Genomic DNA, 23760 nt, shown 5'->3' on the forward strand with positions numbered 1-23760 from the left:
CAGACGCCGGCCCTGGGCTGGTCCGACGCAGGCACGTGAGGCCTCGAGCCGGATGCGGCCCTGTCCCGGCATCCGGACAGGAGGGACAGTGCAGTAAGGTGCGGATTGTGGCGAGGCCTGTGAAGGGACCGTGACAGGGCGGACCGGGGACGGGACTTAGCACAGACGACATCTGAGTAGCCGGAATGACCAGGAGGCCGCAACCGGCCACGAGGTTTGAGGAGGCGCTCCCAGCAGCAGGTGCAGTGGCCCTGGGGCAGGAAGGCTCGGGCACCGGGGGAGAGGGAGGGACCCCGTGCAGCCGGAGCACCAGGGAGGCGGGGGGCGGGGGGGACAATTGGGACTGCGCCTGTAGGGGGAGCCGGGTCTGCAAGCTGCTGTGAGAAGGGCCAACAGGGCGAGCCCGGAAAGTGGAACAGCTGTGTCACCTGTCCCATCGGTAGCTCTCGGAGTGACCGAGTCAGGAGTGTCAGCAGGGAGCAGAGAGGGGGGAGACGGGCTGGGCAGAGAGGCGGGCAACGGCCCAATCCCCAAAGCCTCGAGCGCCAGACATGGTCTTAGAACTGTGTATGAGGTTTTGTCGGGTGCTGTCAGGGAGTCCTCGGGAAGTTCAAGTTGGGATCAACACTGGGAGACTGAGAGCTGGGGGGCCTGTGTCCCCAGGGGCCAGGGACTCAGAGCTTCTGGAGTCACAGCTAGGACTCGCCTGGACCTGCGTGGTACGACCCTGCCCCTCCTCGGGCTGTGGGAAGCCCCCGGGCCCCCCCAAACCCCAAGCTCCAGGGTCCATCCTTTTTCCACTGGTTTTCCTGCCTTCCTGTCATCTCTGCAGATTTCCTTGTACCCTTCCAAGAAAGCTCTTCTCTGCTTAAGCCGGTGGGGATGCTTTCTGTTGCCTGCTTGACACCAGACCTCCCTGCATGGTCGGGGGGTGCCCATGGGGCTCTACTGGGTGGCTGCTGTTTGCCTCCAGATCCCTCCTGTGCCGGGATCCCAGCCTGGCCCCCAGAGGCTCCATTGGGAGCATCATCACTGGGATGCCGGGTGATGAGGAGACTCACCTGAGGCTGGGAGGGTGAGCCTCTCACCAGCCAGCACCATTTGTCCACCACGTCCTAGATGCTAGATGCCCCCTGTGCACCGGGCTTGTGGAACAGACCACGGGTGGAGGCCACCTGCCCATTTGGTGCCAAGTTCATTCCCCTTTTGCCTGATAAGAGCATCCCGTTATCTTTGGGAGAGAACTCTGTGGCTCAGAGGCAAGCGCCGATTTGCCAGTGCCGACTGGACTATCCTGTCCCATCCCCGCCTCTGTAAGTATCCAGAGTGGAGCTGGGACCACGAGGGTGTTTGCCGGGGCAGGCAAGCCAGTTAATGAGATGCGCCCTCTTCCTCCCAACACGGCGCAGTGGCGTGTGAGGCCTGGAAGGATGGCTAGCAGGAAGAAAGTGGCTAGATTTTCTGGGAGACTAAGCACAAGGCCAGCTCAATGAAAATTAGAGGCAGCGATGTGGATGCTTGGTGACATCACAGGACCCACCAGGTCAAGCCTCTCCTGAAGGACCCCGTCTGGCCAAGTCCCTCCTTGTTTAGCCACATTGGGCTGACTGATATCGGGGTGGAAGAGACAAGGAGACGGGAGTCAGAAGTGTGGCAGGTGTGATGAGCAGGGATGTGCAGGAAAATGGGGACCGAGGGCTGGAAGCCGTGACAAGATCTGAAGAGCGGCCGGGGGGCAGGCCAGTGGTGGGAAATGAGGAGGGAAATTGTGCAGGCCGAGGGCACAATGTGTGCAGGGGCTCGGGGGCCAGGAACAGAGGGCGCTTTCAGGAGGGAAGGAAATGCCATGTAGGGCAAAGTGGGCCCGGAGAGGTGGTGAGATGGGCCTCAGCGCCGGCCCGTGAATCCTCAGTCTGCACCCGGGCCCCAAGGCAGCGGGGCCGTCAGTTCTCAGGGGGGCATGCCGCGCTGACGGTTGGTGGCCGGATCGCCGCGGTGGAAGAGCCTGGAGCAGGCGGGCTGGCCGGGGCCAGGAGCTGAGCTGGCAGAGGGGGCGGGGGCCTGGACCGGGTTCGGTGGCAGGTGAGCCAGGGAGGAGGGGGCATCTAGGCCGACAGGACGGCTGATGGTGGCGCTGCCCTTCAGCAGGCAGGGGCGGAGGCCCCCAGTGAGGAGAGCAGCCTCTGGCCCGTCAGGCAAGCTGCACCTCGGGCCAGAGGAGGGTCCGGGCTGTGGGGGGCTGGGGAGGGCTGGGCCGGCCAGTGTTGATGGCATGAGTGACCCAAGCCGGGGGCTGAGGCTGAGCCGCTGGGCGGGTGTCGTGCGGGAGGAGCTCTGGCAGCTTCCCCAGCGGGGACCCAAGCCGAGGGGTTCTCCGTTATCCGGGAGCCACCCTGGGAAGCCTCCTAGGGGGCGCGCAACCACAGACGGAGGCTGCAGCGAGGACTCCTTAGTAACTTTTATTCCAAACCTGCTCACGAGTGATCATCACAAAGCAGACGGGGGCTCAGGTGCAACGTGAAGCACCGTCGCCCAAACAGGGCCCGCCGGCTGTCCCTGAAGGCAGCGAGCCCGTGGCAGCGCAGCAGCTAGTGCTGCCTGGACCGCAAGGACCTCTTGTTGGCCCTGGAGGTACCAGCCTCCCGCTCCTTCTCGGGATCGAAGACCTCTGCACACAGAAAAGGCCGGAAGGTACCGTGAGCAGCAGTGGGACGCACGCACACGACAGCAGCTCGAGACCGCAGCTATGGGTCCCCTGCCGAGGGCTCTGTCCTCGCGCCCCACCCCCACCGCAGCCAGGAAGGGGGGTCACCTCCCGTCCCCGGACGGCTGCCGGGGGGCTGTATAGACCAGACAGGTCTAGACCATGACCTAAGGGTTCTCCTGGGTTCTAAGAGCCCTTGGCAGTGTGCGAGCAGGAGGCCTCCGCGTACTGCAGGAGCTGCTTCAGCGCGTGGGTTCGGGTCCTGCTCACACACACCTGCACACGCGGAGCCCTCGCCTGAGCGCTCCCCGTCCCCAGGTGTCCCCTCAGTCCTGCCCAGACAGCCCCCGAGCACCATGGTGATGCGAACCTGGTATCTCGTGGGGCCAGTAGTCATTACAGTGGGGGCAGCGGGGCTCGGGACTGGACTGGAAATACTTGGCCGTGCAAGGTAAGTGCATCCTGATCCCACACGTCTCGCAGCTTTGACCCTGAAACCAGAAAGGCAACAGCCGTGGAGCCTTGCTCCGTGTTCACAAACCTTCTGCAAATGGCCAGGAAAACGTCCAACAGGCTCCATGGTCTTGTCTTCCAGGCCCCAGATGAAGGATAATTCCAAAGCCCTGAGCACAAGGGCTTGTAGGAACTGTTATTAAAAAATTCTGAGAGGGTGCCTGGGTGGTTCAGATGGTTAAGCGTCTGCCTTCGGCTCAGGTCATGATCCCAGGGTCCTGGGATCGAGTCCCGCATCAGGCTCTCTGCTCCTTGGGAGCCTGCTTCTCCCTCTGCCTCTCTCTCTCTCTCTCTCTCATGAATAAATAAATAAAATCTTAAAAAAAAAAAAAATTCTGAGAAATGAACATAGGTAGAGGACACTCAAAACTCTTAACAGTGGGACGCCGGGGTGGCTCCGTCGGTTAAGCGGCTGCCTTCGGCTCAGGTCATGATCCCGGGGTCCTGGGATTGAGCCCCAGGTCGGGTCCCTGCTCAGTGGGGAGCCTGCTTCTCCCTCTCCCTCTGCCCCTACCCGCTCCCCCTCCCCACACTCTTCCTCTCTCAAATAAAAATCTTTTTTTTTTTTTAAGATTTTTATTTATTTATTTGAGAGAGAGACTGAGAGAGAGAGAGCATGAGAGGGGGGAGGGTCGGGAGGGTCAGAGGGAGAAGCAGACTCCCTGCCGAGCAGGGAGCCCGATGCGGGACTCGATCCCGGGACTCCAGGATCATGTTTTGAGCCGAAGGCAGTCGCTTAACCAACTGAGCCACCCAGGCGCCCTCTCAAATAAAAATCTTAAACAAAAAACCAAAACTCTACCGGCCAGAGCGCGGTGGCGGCGGGCCCAGCCCCGCAGCACAGCCAGGCGGCCTCGGAAACCCGGGCTCCCGGCGCACGCGGGCGCTCAGCGCGTACAGGGCCCGTGCGCATGACTGCAGCCTTTCGGAAGCCTATCTGGCAACGTGGCTCAGAGGCTTTAAGAACACGTGAACGCTGTGCCAGAAACTGCACTTCCGGGAAGCCGGCCCAAGGAAACAAGCCCAGGTGCCCAAGGGCGCCTGTGCAAAGTGACTCATCGGGGCGCAGCTGACCATGGTGGCAAGGTACGTGTCGGAGGAGGAACCCCCCCAAGCGCCCAGCACTGGCCCGCCCGCAGGGAAGCCCCGGCAAGCGGGCCACGCAGGACAGAACAGCCGCCAGACGTCCCCACGCCAGCACCAGGATGACGGGCTACACGCAGGCCTCTGAGAGGCCCTGGCCTAGAGCCGAGGGACCAGGGACGAGAAAAGGAGGGCGTGCGCGTGGCCGTCCTCAGACACTTCCCAGGGGATGGCCTCCATCCGCCGGTGCCCGAGGCGGGGGCTCAGAGCCCGCGGGTCCCTGGGGGCGCCGGCTCACCCCGCCACCGGCCTGGTACCTGGATGAGGAGGCTGTGGCAGATGTTGCAGATCTTCACAGCATCGGGGTACGTCTCCCGGATGTACTGCTCCATCTCCAGGATGGCCCGGCTGTGCAGGGTGAACTCCCCTTCCTTCTGCAGGACAGGACGGGACGCGGCCAGGTCTCAGCCCCCCTCATGCCAGCCCCTTCCCCACCCGGCAGGCCCACAGCCCACAGCCCAGGAAGCTGCACAGGGCTGGGCACCCCTCACGTGGCCCGTTTCCACCAGCCCCGGCTGACAGGTGGCCACGCCGGCCGCCTGGCAGAGCCACAAACCGGGAAAACCTAGGCCGAGGCGGAAAAGGGAGCCGACGTGCAGCTCCCCGGGGCCCTTGCCTCGGCACCTCGCTTGTGCCGCACAAGCGTGAACGGGGGTGCCAACAGCCCTCCTGCGGGGAGCACGCGGAGCCGGGAGAGGGAGGCAGTCTCCCCGCAGGGCGAACGGGGCACAGCCCCTGCCCCAGCGCTCACCCCTTCCTCTCCTCCCCCAGCCAGCACTCTAGCCGGCTCCCGTGCCCCCGCGCCGCCTTCAGCTCCAGTGTCATTGCCTCGGTCGGGGAAGGGCTGTCCTGGGACGTGTCTCCCTCGGCTTCCGGGGCTGCCTGCTCAATCTCTGGCTCTGCCCACACCGTGGGCCCGGGGCTGCCCTTGTGTCCCGAGGCCTAGTGTGGGGCTCAGCGCTTGGCAGTCCCGTGGTAAACCTCCCAGGGAAGGTGAAGTCGACCCTGCCTTGAGACCACTGAGGAATGCCCAAGGCCCCAGTGAACAAGTTCAAGTTCACGGTTGGGCCCAAGCCACATTTACTGAATGTCTACTGCGTGCCTGGAACTGTGCCCAGTGCTTATCGTTCACGACCCCACTCGGTCTTGTGGGGGCCCCATCACAGGGAGGTCAGGCGAGGTGCCCTAACCCCCAAAGAAGACCCAACCTCCCACGATCTCCCAGGCCTCAACTATCCTTGGAGCTCAGGCCCCACAGCTCAGTGGCCCCTGAGGCGTGGAGGTGCGGCCGTCAGCAGAGGCCCACCTGGGGGCCACCCGCCCTCCGGCCCCTGCCGCTGGGACACAATCACGTCTGTGCCCTGGATGTACATGGTAACTCGCGGGGCCACAGCAGGGTGCTCGGGGCTCCCGGAGTGGTGGCTCTGCGGGGCTGACCAGCAGGTGACCGCAGTGTGTTTCTTCGTGAAGATCGGTTATTCTCTCACCTTCCCGTGAGCAGCGAGTGAGTGCTTCTTGTATATTTGGAGGGAAGTTTCTGGAACGCCCCCTCCCGGCTCACCGTGCCCCCAGCAGCGCTGACGGAGCATCTGCAGAGCCATAAGGCACAAGGAGGCGTCGCGGCCCCACCCTTACAAACACTCGCAGAGCTCAGCAGGTTATGACCCCAGCTGCCTGAGAATGTTCCCTCCTGCCGGGCCTGCCCCAGAGAGGAAGAGAGCCTGGACACAGCAATTGTTGGGAGCTGTAGTCTCCGGAGCCCGGGCTGGACGGGGGACATCACCCACACCACGGGGCTGTGGCGCGGTCGGCTCAACGCCAGAGCCAAAGGGCTCTCTGTCGTCACAGGGCCACGGGAGGACCCAAGGCCGCCCAGGGGGGTGGGGGTGGGGTCCCGGCACCCCTGCCCTGGGCCCTGTGGCCCGTCCAGCCAGGGGAGCACCTCAGGCACTGCGGGAGCAGCTCTGGTGACCCGAGCAGGCTCTCCCTGGAAGGGAGGTGGATCAGCGCCTCCCCACGAGCAGCGGCCGCGCGGGCTGGGCCTGCAGCCGCCGCTCCGACCACCGGGGGAGGAGGTGGAGGGCTGCCCCGCGCATGCGGGCGTGGGCACAGCCGAGGTCAGGGGCCAGCGCGGGGCCCGTCTGCCTCGGGGTTCCTAGCAGCAGCCCTGCCCTTTGTGGAAAAAGCCCGGACACATCTGCTCCGCTCCAGTCAGCAGAAGCAGCCACGGGGTCGAGAAACAGGAATGTCAGCGCCATCCGGTCCCTTCCCGGATGTCCCCAGCTCCCCTCCAGCACCTGCCCCCATGTCCTCTCGGCTCCCCAGGGCCAGTGTCCAAGCAAAAGGCCCTGAATGACGTGACACGATAGCAACCGCAAGGACGGCAATTCCTCTGGGAGCCCAGCACCGGGCGCTGGGCATCGGCCGTCCCATTCCTGCCCGGGAGGGGACACAGCTCCTCCCCGCTCACAGAAGAGGGGCTCCAGCCCCCCTGCCCAGGAACCAGGCCCAGGTCTGACGCCAGAGCCGCACCCACCGCCCCACGTCTGGACCAGGGCCCCAAACCTGGGTGCGGTCCCTGCTCCCGGGGCACCCCACAGGAGCGAGCAGGAGGCTGCAAGGCCTTCTCGGGGACATGGTGAGCATTAAAGCAGACAAGGGGCCCGACCCCAGCTCAATGGACAACAACTGAATACGATATGGTTTCGGAGGAAAACTCATTATCTGTTCTGAACAGTGAGCCAAGCCAGGGGAAGCACTGGACTTGCTACCTCGATCAGCCATTTGTTCTGTACAAACTTCTGCAACACCTGTTCTGCTTCCTTCTTCCTCATCTTCTTGCCTTTAAGTTGATCAACCAGGTTCAAAATATTTGTGGAAGACGCAAAGCCAGTTTCTGAGTCAATAATCAGTTCCAGCTGGAAGAAAGAGCAGGTCCCACGTTCATCTATCAAATTGGCAAAAACAACGTTTGAGCAAGAACACGGATCCTGGCCAGGGCGCAGCGAAACCGCTCCCACCCGCAGGCAGAACTGGGCCCGGGGACGCTCCTTCGGGAAGCCGGTTCATAACCAGCACCAAAAGCCGTAACCACGGCCAGCCCTTCTGACTCAGCGCTCACCCTGTGACCTGCCAAATGAATGACCTTAATGCCCCCCTAATCAAGAATCTGCTCTCACCCCCCCCACCTCCCTGAAGGTAGAGAAGCTGGGGAATGAATGAACTGAGGCAGCACCCTCCTACTCACACGTGGGCAGGAGGACATCAGGGGTGAGGGGCAAGCTGGAGGCAGGAAGGACAGGACAGCAAAGCCAGGGTGGGCCAGGAAGCAGGCACGCTCGGGGGCCAACTGTCACCAGAGGAGGCTCAGAAAGGAATGATTCTAGGACTGGTCATCAGAGACTTGGATTCGCCAGATCTGGGTGAGGCCAGACTGTCTCAGCTGTTTTTACCTCCCGGTTATTAGAAGGTGCATCCAGGGCTGAGAACCCCTGTCGGGACCAGGTGCTCAGCCAGGTGAGTGACAGGAGGGCTGAGCCAACAGCTCTGATGCTGGGGAGGCAGAGCAGCGCCTCTCAAACATCGGGGCACCTCGTTAAAACGCAGACCTGGATTCAACGGTCCGGGGGGCGGGGGGGCGGGGACTGGGATTCAGCCTTTCTAGCAAGCTCCCTGGTGCGGCTGCTGCGGGTGTGGATCGTGCCGTGAGCACCAGGCAGCAACACCTGTTCACCTGCATCGCACACCCAGAGGCCTGGTGCAAACCTAGAGAAGCTCTTCCTTCCCGAGCAGCTGTGGCGCCCTCCCGTCATCACCCGGTGGTGGTGAGCTGCCCAGCGGCCCCCCTGCACATGGCCACCTGGGGCAGCAGTGGTGACCCTCCAAGATCACCGTTTCCATTTCTAATGATGGAAGACAGCAGGTTTCCCATAAGAAGCCCGGCCGATAAACAGGAGCTACTGTACTTACAGCCTTTCTGAACAGATCCAGCTCATTCTCTGCAAAATCTGAGGCCATTTTGGAAATAGAAGTGGTCGCCAGATTCACCTACAAAAGAGGTCAGCGTGGCGGTCAGGCTGGGCCCGTCCCTGGTCACTGAGCACCAGTGTCCAGGCGCTGCCGGCCACAGGGCTGGATCTGTGACCAGTCCTACGTTACAGACTTCAACCTCTAGCTCAGTCAGCATGTCTGATTCTCAGAGATTCTTAGAACTCCAAAGGTTGTGGAGTATCTTCCAAGCCCAGATACCTTTGGGGAACTTGTCTGCACGCCTAATGGAGCTTCCCAAGCAAAAGGCACCGAGAAGTCCAGCAGTAAACAAACCCGATTTACCGATTTAACCCAGCATTTCCACCGTTATTTGATGCCACAGCCCTTTTGCCCAGGAAGAGTGTGGGAGTCCCTGGCCAGCGCCCCTCGCTGGGCGGGCCTGGCTGGTGGGAGCCCGGCCTCCTTGGATGGGCCCACGGCGGTGCCCTGGCCCAGGCGGGGGCCTTGTTTGCTCCGCCCGCCTGTTTCTCCCCTCGCTCGCTGGCCAGGAGTGACACCGGAGCCTGACGGGAGGCCCAGATGGCTCTCAGTCCCAGCGCGCCACACATTCTTTCTTCTCTCAGCGTCCATGCCTTATCCTAAATGAAAAACCACTTTCCTCTCTTTAATCCTACTACTGCGCACATTTGAGGGGACTTCTTGCGTTGAACTGTCAACAAACACAACCTGTCTTGGGCAGGGGCTCGGATGGGGCAGTGAAGTGAGCATCGGGGTGACAGCCCCGGCCCTGATCACCGCACAGGACACTGACAGTGGCGCCGGTGGCCCCGGGCGGGCAGGGCGGCCACGCTGGGCTGGGTCTGTGTCCCCCATTGCAGGGCTGCTGGGGCGGGGCCGCGTCCACCCGCCGCAGTTCCGCACAGACGCCGCGAGAGGGCGCCGGCGTGCACTCACCAGCGCGTAAACGGGTCTCCCGTCGTCTTCGGTGGCTCCTTTCTTTATCTCAATATACAAGGACTCCAAGACACTGTTAATGTTGTTGATAAAGTCCTCCAGCGCCTCCATGGTGGCAGTGCCTGGAGAGAAACGGGCCGGGGCGGGAGCGGGGGAGGCATCAAGAAGTCATTCCATCCACCTGAGCCCGTGACGGCAAGGCCAGGAGCCGGTGAAGGCCAGCCCTCCTGGGTCAATGCCAATCGTGTGGCTGCTTCCTTCCTCGAGGGTGCAGACAGGGAAGGTGCTGTGAGCAGGAAGGCGCTCTTCCCATCCTTCCCATCTTCCCATCCTTGCTGGAAGCCCCCCGCTGTTCCCATCCTTGCTGGAAGCCCCCCGCTGCTGACCCCCGCCGCCCGCCATGCCCCTGTCCGCACGCTCCCCCACAAGGAGCCTGTCCCTGTGCAGCGTCACCCGTGCCAGGTCTGGCTCTATACCTTCTGCCCTTTATCCGCCATCCAGACACATACTGAACACTCCCGTGCCGGCCCATGTGCCGGGCCCCAGGGGCGGGGGCAGCGGTGAAGACTGACAACAACCAGCCCAGGGTAAGAGCACCAACTGACGCTGAGCAAGGCTGCCGCCCCGCCCCAGGAGAGGCCCCGCACCGAGCGCTTTCCAGCCATTAGGCCATCGTGCCGGCAGCCTTCCGAGGCAGGCACCAGCGTCCGCCTCCAGCTCGGCGGCCAGGCCCAGGTGCGCGGGGGCTGACGCGCCTGCACTGCACCCCCAGGCTCAGTGAGCAGCGGGGAGCCCGGCAGCACGGCCGCGGCCCGGGCTCCGACCCGTATGCTATCCCGCCTCCACGCTGCCGGGGACTGCACAAGAAAGCCCCCTCCACTGTCCTGGGGCCGCCAGTCCATAGACAAGGGGTACATACAGAACCCGGGGAGGGATCACCATCCCCGTGCTGCAGGGGAGCCGGGGACGGAAGAGGTCCAGGGGCCAGGGAGGCTGCAGCGGGAGGCAGGAGTCCCACACGCAGGCCCTGCCGCCCAGCGGAGGGTGGCAACGAGGAGCCTTTCAGATTCGGAAGCAGAGAAAGGACACGGTCAGCTCTGTGTCTTGGAATTACCCTTTCGTATACTGTGATACTTTTTTAAAGAAAAAGTATTACTGTTTTAACTTATTAAAATAATTTCAACAGATTTATGACAAGAAAAAGCCAGCATACAAACAATGTGATACCACTTATGTTAAAACAACGATAAAACTAATGAAATACTGCAGGAAAACGGCCTGGAAGGATACCCACGAAGCTGATGGCCGAGGCCATTGCTAGGAAGGAGATGCAGATGAGGGGGTCAGCCCAGGGCACTTATCTGTGTTTGACTTCCTACAGAGAGAGATATTTCTAAGCTCCTTGTGTACCTAAGGATGTTGAAGGTTAAAAAAAATGACCGGTCATGCTGGTGGCAGTGAAGGTCACAGCCATGTGGGCCATGCAAGGGACAGTTCTGACCCGGGCAGAGGGGGCCCAGAAAAGCTAATGACAAAGACCAGGACAATCATACTAACATGCAAATCACAGCAGGGATCAAATCTTCCTTTTTAAGTAAACTTATTTAAATAAGTTAAAAAAAAAGCCCTTTATATAAGAAGTCAGTAGTAATAAATAGGTGGTTCATGGACGTGGGACAAACCACGAGGACAGGAGGACAATGGAATGCGGCCCCAGCTGCTGAGCGCATGAGCAGAGGCGGGCCCAGGTGGTACTTCCTGTCCCTTTCTGAAACGCCTCCCTCCTCCTCACCCCCACTTCTGCCTACAGAAGCAGACTCAAATAGCACTTTTTTCCACGAAATGTTCTCTGTGGCCTTTGCCGTCCTTCCTCTTCCACACGGACGGCGTGTGCCACGTGGGGGCCTGGGCTTGGGCAGGGTGGCCAGGAAGCTTCTCGGCAGGCGGGCAGCCCTTTCTGCCTCAGCGCACCCGACCCTGGGAAGCTGGCTGCACGGCAGTCGGGCCTTCGGGAGCCGCCTCTCATTGCCGGGGGGGCGGGGAGGTGGTGACAGGGCCCTTCGTGGGCAGGAGCCGCTCCGTCCACCCAATATGACACAATGGCAAGTCCCACCTCCCCCTGAAAGTGATAATGCACATTTTCCACCGAAAAGGTCACTCTTGGGTATGGTTCAGAAAAATGTACCCTGTGGGCTGATCACAAACACTGCAATAGGGCGGACTTTCCAGATACCTCGCCTGCATGGAGATGAGCTAATAGCCACTCTGCGCTTTCCCCTCTCCCACCCCTCCAGCGTGCTGTCCACTCTCATTTTTCAGAAACATGAATGTTTTCACTGAACAACAACAACAAAAAAACCCCCAAAAGACCAAAACAAAAACGAAAAAACCCACTTCCTATTGCTGTTCCTGCAGGAACCTGCCACCTGCTCAAGTGCTCACGTTCTCTCCTCTTGGTCTCCGACCACACGGCTTCCTATCTCAAGGGCATGTCCGCATCCCTGCCCACTGTGTGTGTTTCTCATGCCCTGTGCCATACTATCTCCTTCTTAATGGAGAGAATACACTTCTCTGGTGTTCAGGAACACCCCCCACCCAACTTGAGTTTTGGGGGCAACAGCAGGTGCCATGGGGCCAGCCCAGTTCCACCCCGCCTCTCTGGGGGTCCTCAGGTGAGTCTCGCCCTTTCTCTCATCCCTGAAGGCCACCCACTGCCTTGCTTCCAACTTCACAAGTCTAGAACACATCCCTCTCACTCTCTAGGGCCACGCCTCGCTCCAAGCCCCCAGCCTCCCACTCCCCCGGCGTCCTGGACACGTCCCCTCCTGGGCACGCCTCTCCGACCAGACCAGCCGAGGGGAGGTGCCCGTGCCTTGGCCCCCTGCAGCTCCCAAGCACTGCCTTCCCTGATCACTTGGCTGCCCCAGTTACTAGATCTGGCCGCCCCACTCCTGGGGTCACCTGGTAACGTTTGACTGCCGATAGACATTTCCATCTCTAACCAGACCTTAGCTTTTTTTTTTTAATTGTCTTTCCCCTAAAAGTGTGATCTGGGGAGAAGAATAATTCCAGGTACCCTTTTCCAGAGAACCGGAAGGCAGGAAGCTGATGGGACCAGAACTGAGATCAGGAGGAGTGGCCCCAGACCCCGTGCTCAGCCTATCAGATGGACACTCTCCATCTAGGAAGGGACAAAAGGAGAGCTCAAGGTGGTTCCAGCTTGGCCACCAGGAGGTGGGAAGGTGGGAAGATGGCTTTGGCCAGACGGTCATCCTGTGTCCTGGTGCCCTCTGGGTCCTGCCCATTCCCCAGCCTGGCCCCTGGCTGTCAACCAGTCCTGTGTGTTCCTGTCCCCAACGCCCTTCCAACATGGTTCTTTTAAACTCGGCCAGAATTGGGTCACTTGCTTGCTGCCAAGCACCCCGACGGGCCCATCAAGTGTCACGGGTACACGGGACTAGTGCTTCCCGACCTCCAGTCCTCCAAGGAGCTGTTTGCACGGCCGTGCCTCCACGCCCTGCCCTGCTCCTGAAGCCTAGAAGCTCCAGTCTGTAGATCTGTATGAACACCCTGGGCCAAAGGACAGTCAGAGGATCCCTTGGGCCCCAATATCCTGTAAGGCCATGGTCATGATAAAGTGCGTAAGATAAAAGGCTGAACCACACACTTCTGAGGCAATTATTTCCAGCCTTAGCCCCGCCATGTTGACGACTTAAGAGAATTAATTAATAACATCACTCCTCCCTTCAGAATTGCAAACCCATTGAGAAAAAAGACAGGCTTCAGCTAAGTATCGAAGTTACCAGATTTTTTTGCAGGTTGAGCTGGATCAGAGGCTGGGTCCCTCAACACCACGGACGGGCAGTCAGCACCATGGGAGGACCAGCTCCAAGAAGTGACGAGCAAGGCCCCGGACCCACCACCACTGTCTCTTCTCAGAGAGCAGGTAACCCCCAAAACCAGCACATGGCACCATGTCCGAACCAAGCAGAGGTCTATGGATCTTAGGAGGCCCCGGGGTCCTCTCTCCTTGGGAACAGGGTGTCCCTGGGCCTTCCTGTGGGCTGGGGCAAAGTTGCTCTAGACGAGCTACAAACAGCGAGCCTACAAACGCGTGGCTGTAATTCACCGGAGCGTGTGCTGGGCACTGCTCACTCGCCTGCTTCACGTCCTCACTACCAGAAGGGCTCCAGAATTCGAGTCACGAATGTCATCTTGATACGCAAGAGGCTTGGGGAGAGTCCCCATCGCTCAGCAAGGGCGCCCAGGCCGGCCTGACCCCACATCCTGAGCACGAAGCCACAGGGCCTCAGCAGAGAAGAGTGAGCCTTCTCTGGGAACACACACCCTGCCATGTGGGGGGCCGAAGGCCAAGGCCCAGGAGGGGACAGAAGAGCTCTTTCTTTAGTAGGAAATGCCCTTCCAATGGGACAGTTCAAGAAAGGGGACTCCGGGTAGTCCCCAGGCCGGGGCGGCACCACACAAAAGGGGCCACCATTCCTCTGACAAGCCGGCTTCTTCATTTTGAGAGACTGCTTTTTCTGGCCACTTCTGTATCTATTCTCTCCTTTTCTCTTAAAATTCATTTAAACCTCTTCTTGCTAATCAGGGTCCCTGCTTTTCAGGAGGCTACTGGAACCGGGGATTCACTGCACACTTGGGGGGCAGGCAGTCAGGAAGTCTGCTGCCCTAACTTCTGAGCAACAAATAGTTTTGTTCCAAACTAGGCAACTATAGATAGAAAATGCTATTTTTAGGCAGAGGAAATAACAGCAAAAAATAAGACCCCAAGGGACCAAACCACTTGTGGGCCAACTCGCCCTGTGACAGGCCCCTCACCTGATGGGCCGGCCGGGTGGTCCCCGAGTGCAGCGCTGGGGAGGGGGCAGGCCAGGCCCCGGGTCGGACACGGGCGCTGGGGCACACCGGGGGCTGGGAAGGGCTGGTGGGCAGGGACACAGCGCCAGACACGCTGTATAAGGGGCCACATCTCAGCCTGCGACCTTCCCATCAACTGCCTGGGAAAAGGACTCTGGACACTCCGGGGCGTGCAAGAAAGACGGGAACGGACAACGATGCCGCTTCCAAAGTCTGGCCGGTCAGGGGCACTGGAAGAGCAGGGAGGGAGGGGGCCGTCTTTCACGTGGCCGGTACGTTCGATAAGTAATTCCCTGTATCTGTGCAGCAGGGCACCGTGTACCCGCTTCCACCCCCTCGTGATCTCATCAGAGCCTCGTGAACAACCACCGGCGAGCCGGATACAGCAGGGTCTGGGCACTTCCACAGAGGACACCAGGGGTCACGGAGCTTAAGGGCTTACCCAAGAAGCCAGGGCCAGCGAGGGACGGAGTGCAGACTGGCAATCTGAGGGCTGGCCTTTAGTTTTTGGTAGGGAGACAAAAGGACTTGAGCATTCATTCAAACGAAAAAGTTTTGCTTAGATACGCAACTATGTCTTGAGAATTACTTCAAAATAATATGGGTTAAGTAGGTAGGAGATGTGTAGATAAAACAAGATTAGTTATGAGCTGCCATTTTAGCTGAGCGATGGGCTTCACTGTATTAGTCTACTTTTCTGTTTGACTTTTCCCTTTTAAGGGTAAAAAAAAAAGTATCTCAAGCCTCACCAACAATGTGACCTGATGCCTTCACCCTCAGGTTTCTGAATCCAAAAAGAGAAAAATGGCAGTGCCCCGTGCCAAGATACATGAGCTCAGGCCTCTGATGGTACAGAGGGGGCTGGGGGGGATGGACAGTCTTTGAATAACGGACTGTTCTTAAATCTGTTGCTTAGAGAGCTGTTTCCAAGTACACAGAGTTGTTCTTTGTTTTTTGTTTTTAATCTAACTTCAGTTAGAAAGTCTGCCCTTTGACCCATCGGCCAGGCCCCTCACCAGAGCTCTGTGGGTCAGTGCTCCAGTCGGCAACTGAACGGTGCTGCCTCTTTGTCACGAAGGTGCTGGGGCAGGCGGCCTCCTGAATTACAATGTGAGTCATCAGAACCCTGAGCCACTTTCAGCAGAACTTGACTGTTGATGCTATTAATTGCATTTCACTTCATCTCAGCCTTTGAACACAGGTGGGCCATCCACCGTTGAGACCAGAGGCGGCCTCCACTCCCACCACCCCGGGAACCTCAGGAGCAGATGACGGGGCTCTGCGGGGACTGACCGCCCACCCGCTAAAAGCAAACTGGCTCGGCTCTATCCCTGGTGCATAAGCTTCCTCCTCCCCGGGTTTCAGCTGAGCCCAGCTTGTTGGTCCTGACAGAATCGGATGCCTACAGAGGCCAGGCAGAAGCCCAGATGGGGACAAGAGCGGATGCGGTGGGTGATGTGGAGGACACGCATCCCACCAAGAGCAGTGGGACTACTCTGCTTCAGCCACATGCCCAATCTTCGGATTTTTATGAGAAATCGCCCGGTTGGTTTGTTTTTTTAACGTGGTCATTAGTTTTAAAACACTATAGGGCAAACAAACTGTGCCCGTCAGCTAGATACCATTGACTATCCCTGGTTTTCAAATTCTGATATGGGCTGGGACCCTGCCATAAAGACACAATGACTAATGGGGCCACTCTGTTCTCTGACCCACCAGATAAGAGGCTATGGGCTGAGCTGTGAATAACTCAAGGGAACAAACTGTGTCACACTCATTCTTCTGAGAGACTGAGTACAGACATACCTCCGAGATGACACGGGCTTCATTCCAAACCACCACAATCAAGCAGCATCGCAGTAAAGCCAGTCAAGTGAATTTTCTGGCTTCCCAGTGCTTATAATAGTTACGCTTACGCCACACTGTCATCTACTAAATATGCAATGGCACTGTGTCTAAAACAAAATGCACGGACCTTCATTTAAAACTACATGATGCTAAAAATGCTGAGCATCATGAGTTGTCAGTGAGTTGTAATCAACAGGATCCCAGATCACTGTAACAAATATAATGAAAACATTTGAAATATTGCCAAGAATGACCAGAATGTGACACAGAGACAGGCTGTTGGAAAAAAGGCACCAACAGACTTGCTTGATGCGGGATTGCCACAAAACTTTGATTTATTAAAAAAAAAAAAAAAAGCAACATGTAGAAAGAGCATTAAGCAAAGTGCAAGAAAAAGAAGTATACAGACCAGGAACAGACCACAAATAAGAAAAGGACTCTGACCCACCACCTGCAGCCACCAGCCCAGAGAAGCAACCAGCCCTGGGAGCCAGCCCGCCACCTAGAAGCCAGCCTTCTGGAAAGTCAGACCACTACCTCTAGTAACCGGTCCTGGAAGCCCGACGATAACCCGTGTGGTAATTGCTGCATGATGACCAGGACCTGCTTTGTAACTGACGGCTTCCCTAGTTTTTGGTTCCTTCTTCCAACTTAGGAGCAAACACAGAAAGCTGAATATGCTCCCAGGAGATGCCCTGCTTCGAGGTAACTGGCCCCCAGCCTCCAGTCAGGGCACACCCAACACCTGTCAGTGGGTCTCTGCCAAAACACCAGTGAGGGGCCTGCCTCCCTTGCCACAGCAAGCTTTGAACAAGCAGCGTCTGCCTATCCCCATTTGGGTGGTCTTTGTTTAGGTCCACATGCAAGACTCAGCTCAGTGCCCCGCTCCCAGGAGGCATGAAGGAGGCGGCAGAATGGTGTGTGCAGGCCCAGGGTGCTGCGAGGGGGGGGGACTCTGGCCAATTTCTCCAATTCTCCTCATCCCTGGAGTGTGGACCAGCTTCCCACAGTCTTCTGGGAGACCCATCGTAGCCCTCTACCCCTGTCCCCCATACACAGCCAGAACAGGGCCAGGTCCTGGCACCCCCTCTCCGCACAGCCACTGGGGGCTCCATCACCCTTAGCCACACTCCTTTGTGATCCCGGCGTGCACCCCCTTGCTCCACACTCCCATCACGTGGGCCTCCTGCCTGCCCACAAGGCCCCTCCCCAGCTCAACATCCACACTTGCGACTTCCTTCCATTAGGACATAGGGACCACACTTTCTGGATTTGGGGAGAAAATGCCAGCACCAGAAATTCAGCCCTATGGTCTAGATCATCCTATGCATCAGCACTATGAATCTTCTGATAGTCACTACCCCCACACCCCATCCCCAGGGTGTGGGGTCAGATGACACAGGAAGGGTCACACAAGAAGGAAGGGGCAGCAAGTAGCACGTACTGAACACGCCCCAGGAAGCACTCTGTATCAGGCACATAACAGAATTTTCCCTGTTCAACCCTCGTGACTTTTCCATGAGGTAGGTAAGATTTCCTTTCGAAAACAGAAAGCTGAGACTCAGAAACTAAAAGAACTTCTCCAAGTCCCTGACTGGGACCCCTGTCCTCCCCGGCCCTCCACTGGCCACACAGAACCTCCCTCGTGTTTGGGAACCAGTACAAAATGCAATCCAAAACCAATGATGTCCACACTTAGAAGAGTGTGAAGCATCCAGAGCTCCTGGCTCAGGAAATCTGTGCTGGCCACCGGGGTCCGTCCCACCCTGGGGGCTGTGCAGCACATTGTTGAGAGCAGGCTGGGATCTGGACCCCTCGAGTCCTTCAGAAGCCAGGGGCGTGAAAGCAACATTCGCTTCCTCGTGGTTACGGAGCTTGCTAAGCCCAGAGTCCTGTGGAAGCACAAAACAGCCACCTGTTGTGAAATTCTGTATGTTCAGAAATCCACCCAGTTACATTATAGAGATGACTTCATGTTAGTTTGCTGCCACTCCAGTTACGATCACATCCCTAATCCCCCTTGATTAACTGGGAAGGCGGGCAGGTTTGGACGGTGGCAAGCTTATTAACTGTTCCTCACAGCCAAAGGGGACAAATGTGCAATGAAATCATTAAAAACAGGGGGAAGACTGCTTGGGAGCCAGCTTCGAGTGATCACAGAGTCCTCTCTGGAAAGAGAAGATGCTTACAAATACGACCACACACAGGATGGAACACTACGCCACTGTCAACCACATCACGGTGACTCACCGGTAGCGCGCGCCACCTAATGATATGCCGGGGTCCTGACAGGGCACCTACACAGCGGGGCAGAAGGAGGACAAAACAGGACAAAAACAGAGCCACGGGGAAGGCAGGTAGAAGGTTTGACAGACACGGAAAATACCTGTCAAACCCCAGTGTTCCTCTCCTACTGTGCTCACCATCTATTTTTGGTACATGCATTTCGGTTAACTGGTTTTTTTGCTTGAACACCGTCTTATTTATTCTGCTCCCTGAAATCATGTCAGATCTTCATTTGTTTTATTTATTTTTATTTTTTTAAAGATTTTATTTATTTATTTGACAGAGAGATAGACAGAGAACACAAGCAGGTAGAGCGGCAGGCAGAGGGAGAAGAAGGCTTCCCGCCGAGCAGGGAGCCTGATGTGGGGCTCGATTCCAAGACCCTGGGACCATGACCTGAGCCGAAGGCAGACGCTTAACGACTGAGCCACCCAGGTGCCCCTCTTCTTTACTTTTAAAAGAAAACCAGGAGCACTGATTTCCCTCTCCCACTAGAGATGATTAAAGACACGTCCAACAACTCTGAAAGGAACCAGCTCTTAGATGATGATAATATGAGTGGCAGAGCAGGGAGACAAAGAGCATGAGATCCCTGAGGCAGTGTAAAAGCTGGATCAACGGGCCCTGAATACCACCTATCCCCTTCTGTGGTCTTCCTAGAAGTTGGATCTTTAGTTATTTGTAGTTAAGAGCATTGAGGCACCTGGGTGGCTCAGTTGGTAGAGTGTCTGACTCTTGATCTTGGCTCAGGTCTTTTTTTTTTTTTTTAAGATTTTATTTATTTTTCAGAGAGAGAGCATGCACGCATAAGCAGGGCAAGCGGCAGGCAGAGGGAGAAGCAGGCTCCTTGCTGAGCAGGGAGTCTGATGCGGGGCTCGATCCCAGGACCCTGGGATCATGACCTGAGCCGAAGGCAGACGCTTAACCAACTGAGCCACCCAGGCGCCCCTCTTCATTTGTTTTAAACTAAAATTTGAGATAGTTTACCCAGTTTGTCCTTAGGACCGCAGATAATTGAAAAACCCGCTAAAATGAACACGTAACAAGCATCATGAATTACAAAATGCGAGTGCGGGGCGTCTAAAACAGTACCTCACAGCAAGCTGGAAACCACAACAAAATAAATGAAGTCAGGGAAGAAACCCCACTGGATGCTAAATCTAGCAGGTACAAGTGGGATATTTACTTTGTCTCAAAGAACCGCCCTGCAAAATACTTCTTATTCACACAGGAAGGAGTAACTTTACAGCGCAGAAATCGTCTTCACCAACATCGTTATACCACCAGATAGGAGGCAGAGAAAGCACTGCTTCTGCATCACTTCTGCAACAGTAAAAAGCATAACCAGAGCCAAATGGGGAGGAGGCACAGACCAGCCCGAACTGAGGGGCAGCCTGCCAACAGCAGTAGCCACCGGGCACGGGTGGCTTGGCGCTCGCAATGTGGCTCGTCCAAATTCAGGTATGTCCCAAGTGCAAAATACAGTCTGGATTTCGAAGATGTGATATTAGAAAATGGAAAAGATCTCATGAATCATTTTTTACATTCGTTACAGGTTGAAAATGATGGTATTTGGGATATTAATTACACGTGTTTCCTTCTACCTCTTTTAACGTGGCCCCCAGAAAACTTTAATTACCTCTGTGGCTCGCATCAAATCTCTAGCAGCTCTGTTCTACTCAATAATTAACCTGTAATCTTCAAAAATGTCAAGGTCATACAAGTCAAGGAAAAGGCTGAGGAATGATTCCCAATTGAAGGCACCTAAAGAAACGTACGTTAACAACTAAATGCGACACGTACCCCTGCGGTGGATCCCTTGGCTAAAGGAGACAGTGTTGAGACAACTGGAAAACTCCAGTGGGGTCTGCGGATGAGAGGGCAGTGATACAGCAGTGTTAATCAGTCCTGATGTGAACGGTTATCCCATGACGATTTAGGAGGATGTCTTTGCTAGAAGGACACATTCCCTGAAGAATTTAGCAGTGATGGAACTTCAAATTGGAAACTCTCAAATGATCCAGGGGGAAAATACTTCCTTGTACTATCCTTACAGCTATCCTGTGAGTTTGGAATTATTTCAAAATAAAAAATAAGTTTAAAAGGCTCCCCGAAGAGCTTCAGGCAAGGAAGGCCCTCAGCGAATGTGCCGCTGATTCAGAAGGTTGCATTTGGCAGCGGTGGGGCCGGAGCTGACGCGAGAAGCAGCTGGGTGCTGGGAGGCTGGACCTGGTGATTCCCTAAAAACCCAACCTGTTCAACCGAAAAACAAAAGACCAGACCCAAGAACATTTTAACGAGGGCTGGAAATCAGAATCATTGCCATGCAACTTGTGGGCTATGGCAAACTTCTGCTTCTGCTCAGTAACGCCACAGGAGAGACGAAATACCAAGAGTCAGGCTCTGGTTTGGGGCGCCCTCAACCCCATGCCGGGCAACACCATTTCATGACAAAAGGGCCTTGCACCACTTGTGAAGGTTTCAGAATTCAGGCTTCTATGTTTGTCCTGTTTTCCGGGAAACTGAACCAAAGAAACTTTCCATGGCTACCTGACTACCACATAACTACTTCCCAACTCTCTTGTGAATCAGACTTCGAGGAAGGTGCTCCTCCGGGTAAACCCTGGATACAGGACGGAAAGGATCTATTTCCTGGATGCTACATCTGTTTTCTTAGAGGCCCACACAGATGAAGCAGGGCCTCACCGGACCAAGAGAACAAGCTCTATTGTGTGAACCTGATTATCCCCTACATTTAGCTTACAAAGTTTTAACACATTTATTTCTAAGTATTTCATATTTGTGATGCTATTATGAACAATGCTTTTTAAAATTTCAATTTCTGGTGATTCACTGTGAGCATACAGAAATACAATGGATTTCTGGAAATTGATCTTGTATCCTGCCACTTTACTAAACCCACTTACTAGTTCTAGTAGCTTTTTGAAGATCCATCAGATTTTCTACATAGATGATCATGTCTTTCAATAGACAGTTCTACTTTTTCCTTTCCAACCTGAATGTCTTTTTTTTTTTTTCTTGCCTAAGTGTACTGGCTAGAACAGAAATGATTAGAATGGACATTCTTGTCTTGCTCCTGATATTAGGGTAAAGTATTCAGTCTTCACAGTGAAGTATGTTAGCTGTAGGTTTTACACAGACCCTCTCTATTGGGTTAAAGAATCTCCCTTCTTTTGTTACTTTGCTGAGAGATTTTATGGAGAATAGATGTAGTTGTTGAGTCCTCTCTCCTGCTCTAAGCCCCAAGGCCCTGTAAATCTGCTTCTCCCCTTGATCCTTACGATCTCTACTTCCCTGTATGAAATTTCTGCTGCATCATGCCAGGATAGATATCAGATTTTGTCAAATGCTTTTTCTGCACTACTGAGATGACCATATGGGTTTTTCTTTTTTAGTTAATATGGTAAACTACATGGATTGATTTTCAAATATTAAACCAACCCTGCATTCTTGGTCTAAACCCCACTTTGGTCATATTATATCATCCTTTCCATATATTGCTGGATTTCATTTGCTAAAATTGTGTTTCGAATTTTAGCATCTATATTCATGAAGGATCTGAGCCTTTAGATTTCTCTCCTTGCAATGTCCTTGTCTGGTTTTGGTATCAGGATAATGCAAGCCTCAAAGAACGAGTTGGGAAGTGTTCCCTCTTTTCAGTTTTCTGGAGGAGAGTGGGTAGAACTGGCAGCACTTCTTCCTTCAACGCTTGGTAGAACTCCCCAGCAAAGCCACTGCGTACTGCACTGGGTACTGTCCTCCACCCTGTGAACATCGGGCACTGATCTCTCTTAATCCTTTCAACTACATCTTTGCCTGGCCTCGGGCAGCTCCTTGTGTATCTGCTCTTCGCTGGACCCCTGCCAAGGAGTAGGGGGAGGCAGCCGACTCCACCTCTCCGAGCACCTCTTCTCCTGCTCTGATCTGCAAACGCTTCTGTCTCCTTGAGCTCTCATCCCCCATCCCCTCAGCTCAGACAGTCTGTTTTTAGCTCTGCCTGGGATTCCCCTGCGCCATGGCCTGAAAACCCTCAGGGCAGTGAGCTGAGGCAATTGTAGTGCTCATTCTGTTTTTGCCTTTGGCATAAAAAACATATTTGGGAAAAAAAAAAAAAAAGATACTTGGTTGTCATTCCTGGTTCCTGGCACAGAACTCCTAAAACCCTTGGAATTTCCTGAGTGACAAGGGTGACAGAAGTGTCTCGTTCTAATGCGGCAACTCTTGGTAGGTCCCTAAAGAACTTCAGGATTGGGGGTTGGTGGCCAGAAAAACCAAGCCTTGATTAAAAGCTTGGAACTTTCAGCCCCATCCCCAACTCTGGGAAGGACAGGGGGACTACATACAGAGTTAATCACCCATGGCCAATGATTTAATCAATCATGCATGTGTAATGAAAGCTCCAAAAAGCCCCCAAATGATGGCATTTGGAGATCCACTGGGATGGTGAACACATCAAGGTACTGGGAGGATGGAGCACCCAGAAAGGGTGCCACCCCTGCCTATGCATCTCTCCCCTGCCTATGCATCTCTCCCCTTTGGCTGTTCCTGAGCTGTATCCTTCATAATAGATCAGCAATGTAAGTCAAGGGTTTTCCTGAGTTCTGTGAGCCATTCTAGCAAATTACTGAACCTGAGGGGCAGGCCAGAAAATGTGATGTATAGCTGGTCAGTTGGAAGTACTAGAGGCTCAGACTTGAGACTGGCATCTGAAGTGGGGGCAGCCTGGTGGAGCTGAACCCCTTTAACTGTGGGATCTGACGCTAACTCCAGGTAAACAGTGTCAGAACTGAGCTGAATTACTGGACATCCACTGAGCGTCCAGGGAACTGGAGAGGAAGTACTAGAAAAGACAACAGTGGGGGGAAAAACCTTTACTGCATGTCCCTCAAGGAGTCACTGTCCTTCACTGACTAATGTCCACTGTTTCATCTCTTTTTAATTGTTTCAGACAGTAAGGTAGATTGGTCCCTGTTACTCAGTCTTGGTCAAAAGTGGAAATCCTCAAATGCAAGTCTCCTTAATCATCACTCCCCTGGCTTCCTGTACCTACTTCCATCAAGGGGAGGCTTATACTGGAATCATAGGATTCTGGGGCTCCATGATTCAGGAAACCCAAGGCAAAGCAAAAGCTTTGTCTCAGTGTCACCAGTCCCCAGCACAGGGGCCTGGCCCCCATGGCGCCCCCAAGAGGTGCCGGATGACCACATACACGTTCACATGCTCCAGCTCACAACCTCAGGTGCCCTCCGAGAGCCCACAGGCCCTCAGTGCCACTCAGAGAGCCCAGGCCCATGGCTTTATGCCGACGCATCACAACAAAACCTCAACTCTCACTAGCCCAGAGAACTGGGGAATTTGCTTCCAGTTTCATGATGGTAAGAAGAGTTGGAATCAGAGCCCAGAATAGGAAGTGTGTTTGATAA

The 23760-nt window shown here is 55.6% G+C and overlaps 1 protein-coding gene across 3 annotated transcripts in view; it reads right to left on the bottom strand.

The window, feature by feature from the left end:
- Positions 1-2445: 2445 nt before the first annotated feature.
- Positions 2446-23760, bottom strand: part of NSMCE1 (NSE1 homolog, SMC5-SMC6 complex component) — a 29471-nt gene continuing 8156 nt past the window's right edge. Inside the window, exons 3-8 of one of the 3 annotated variants that reach the window (XM_045875194.2) lie at positions 9305-9426; positions 8330-8407; positions 7171-7278; positions 4618-4734; positions 3075-3195; positions 2446-2668 (exon numbers count right to left, since the gene is read on the bottom strand). In XM_045875194.2, coding sequence (XP_045731150.1) covers positions 2589-2668; positions 3075-3195; positions 4618-4734; positions 7171-7278; positions 8330-8407; positions 9305-9426 — 626 coding nt within the window. In that variant the 3' untranslated portion in view covers positions 2446-2588. Of the gene's footprint in view, positions 2669-3074; positions 3196-4617; positions 4735-7131; positions 7279-8329; positions 8408-9304; positions 9427-23760 lie in introns of all 3 variants that reach the window. The other 2 variants (XM_064592876.1, XM_045875193.2) reach the window with 2 other exon arrangements.

Source organism: Mirounga angustirostris, unplaced genomic scaffold (assembly GCF_029215605.1).
Source record: "Mirounga angustirostris isolate CCGP_5_RB_7025 unplaced genomic scaffold, mMirAng1.0.hap1 SCAF_5, whole genome shotgun sequence".
In the NCBI taxonomy this organism is placed as follows: domain Eukaryota; kingdom Metazoa; phylum Chordata; class Mammalia; order Carnivora; family Phocidae; genus Mirounga; species Mirounga angustirostris.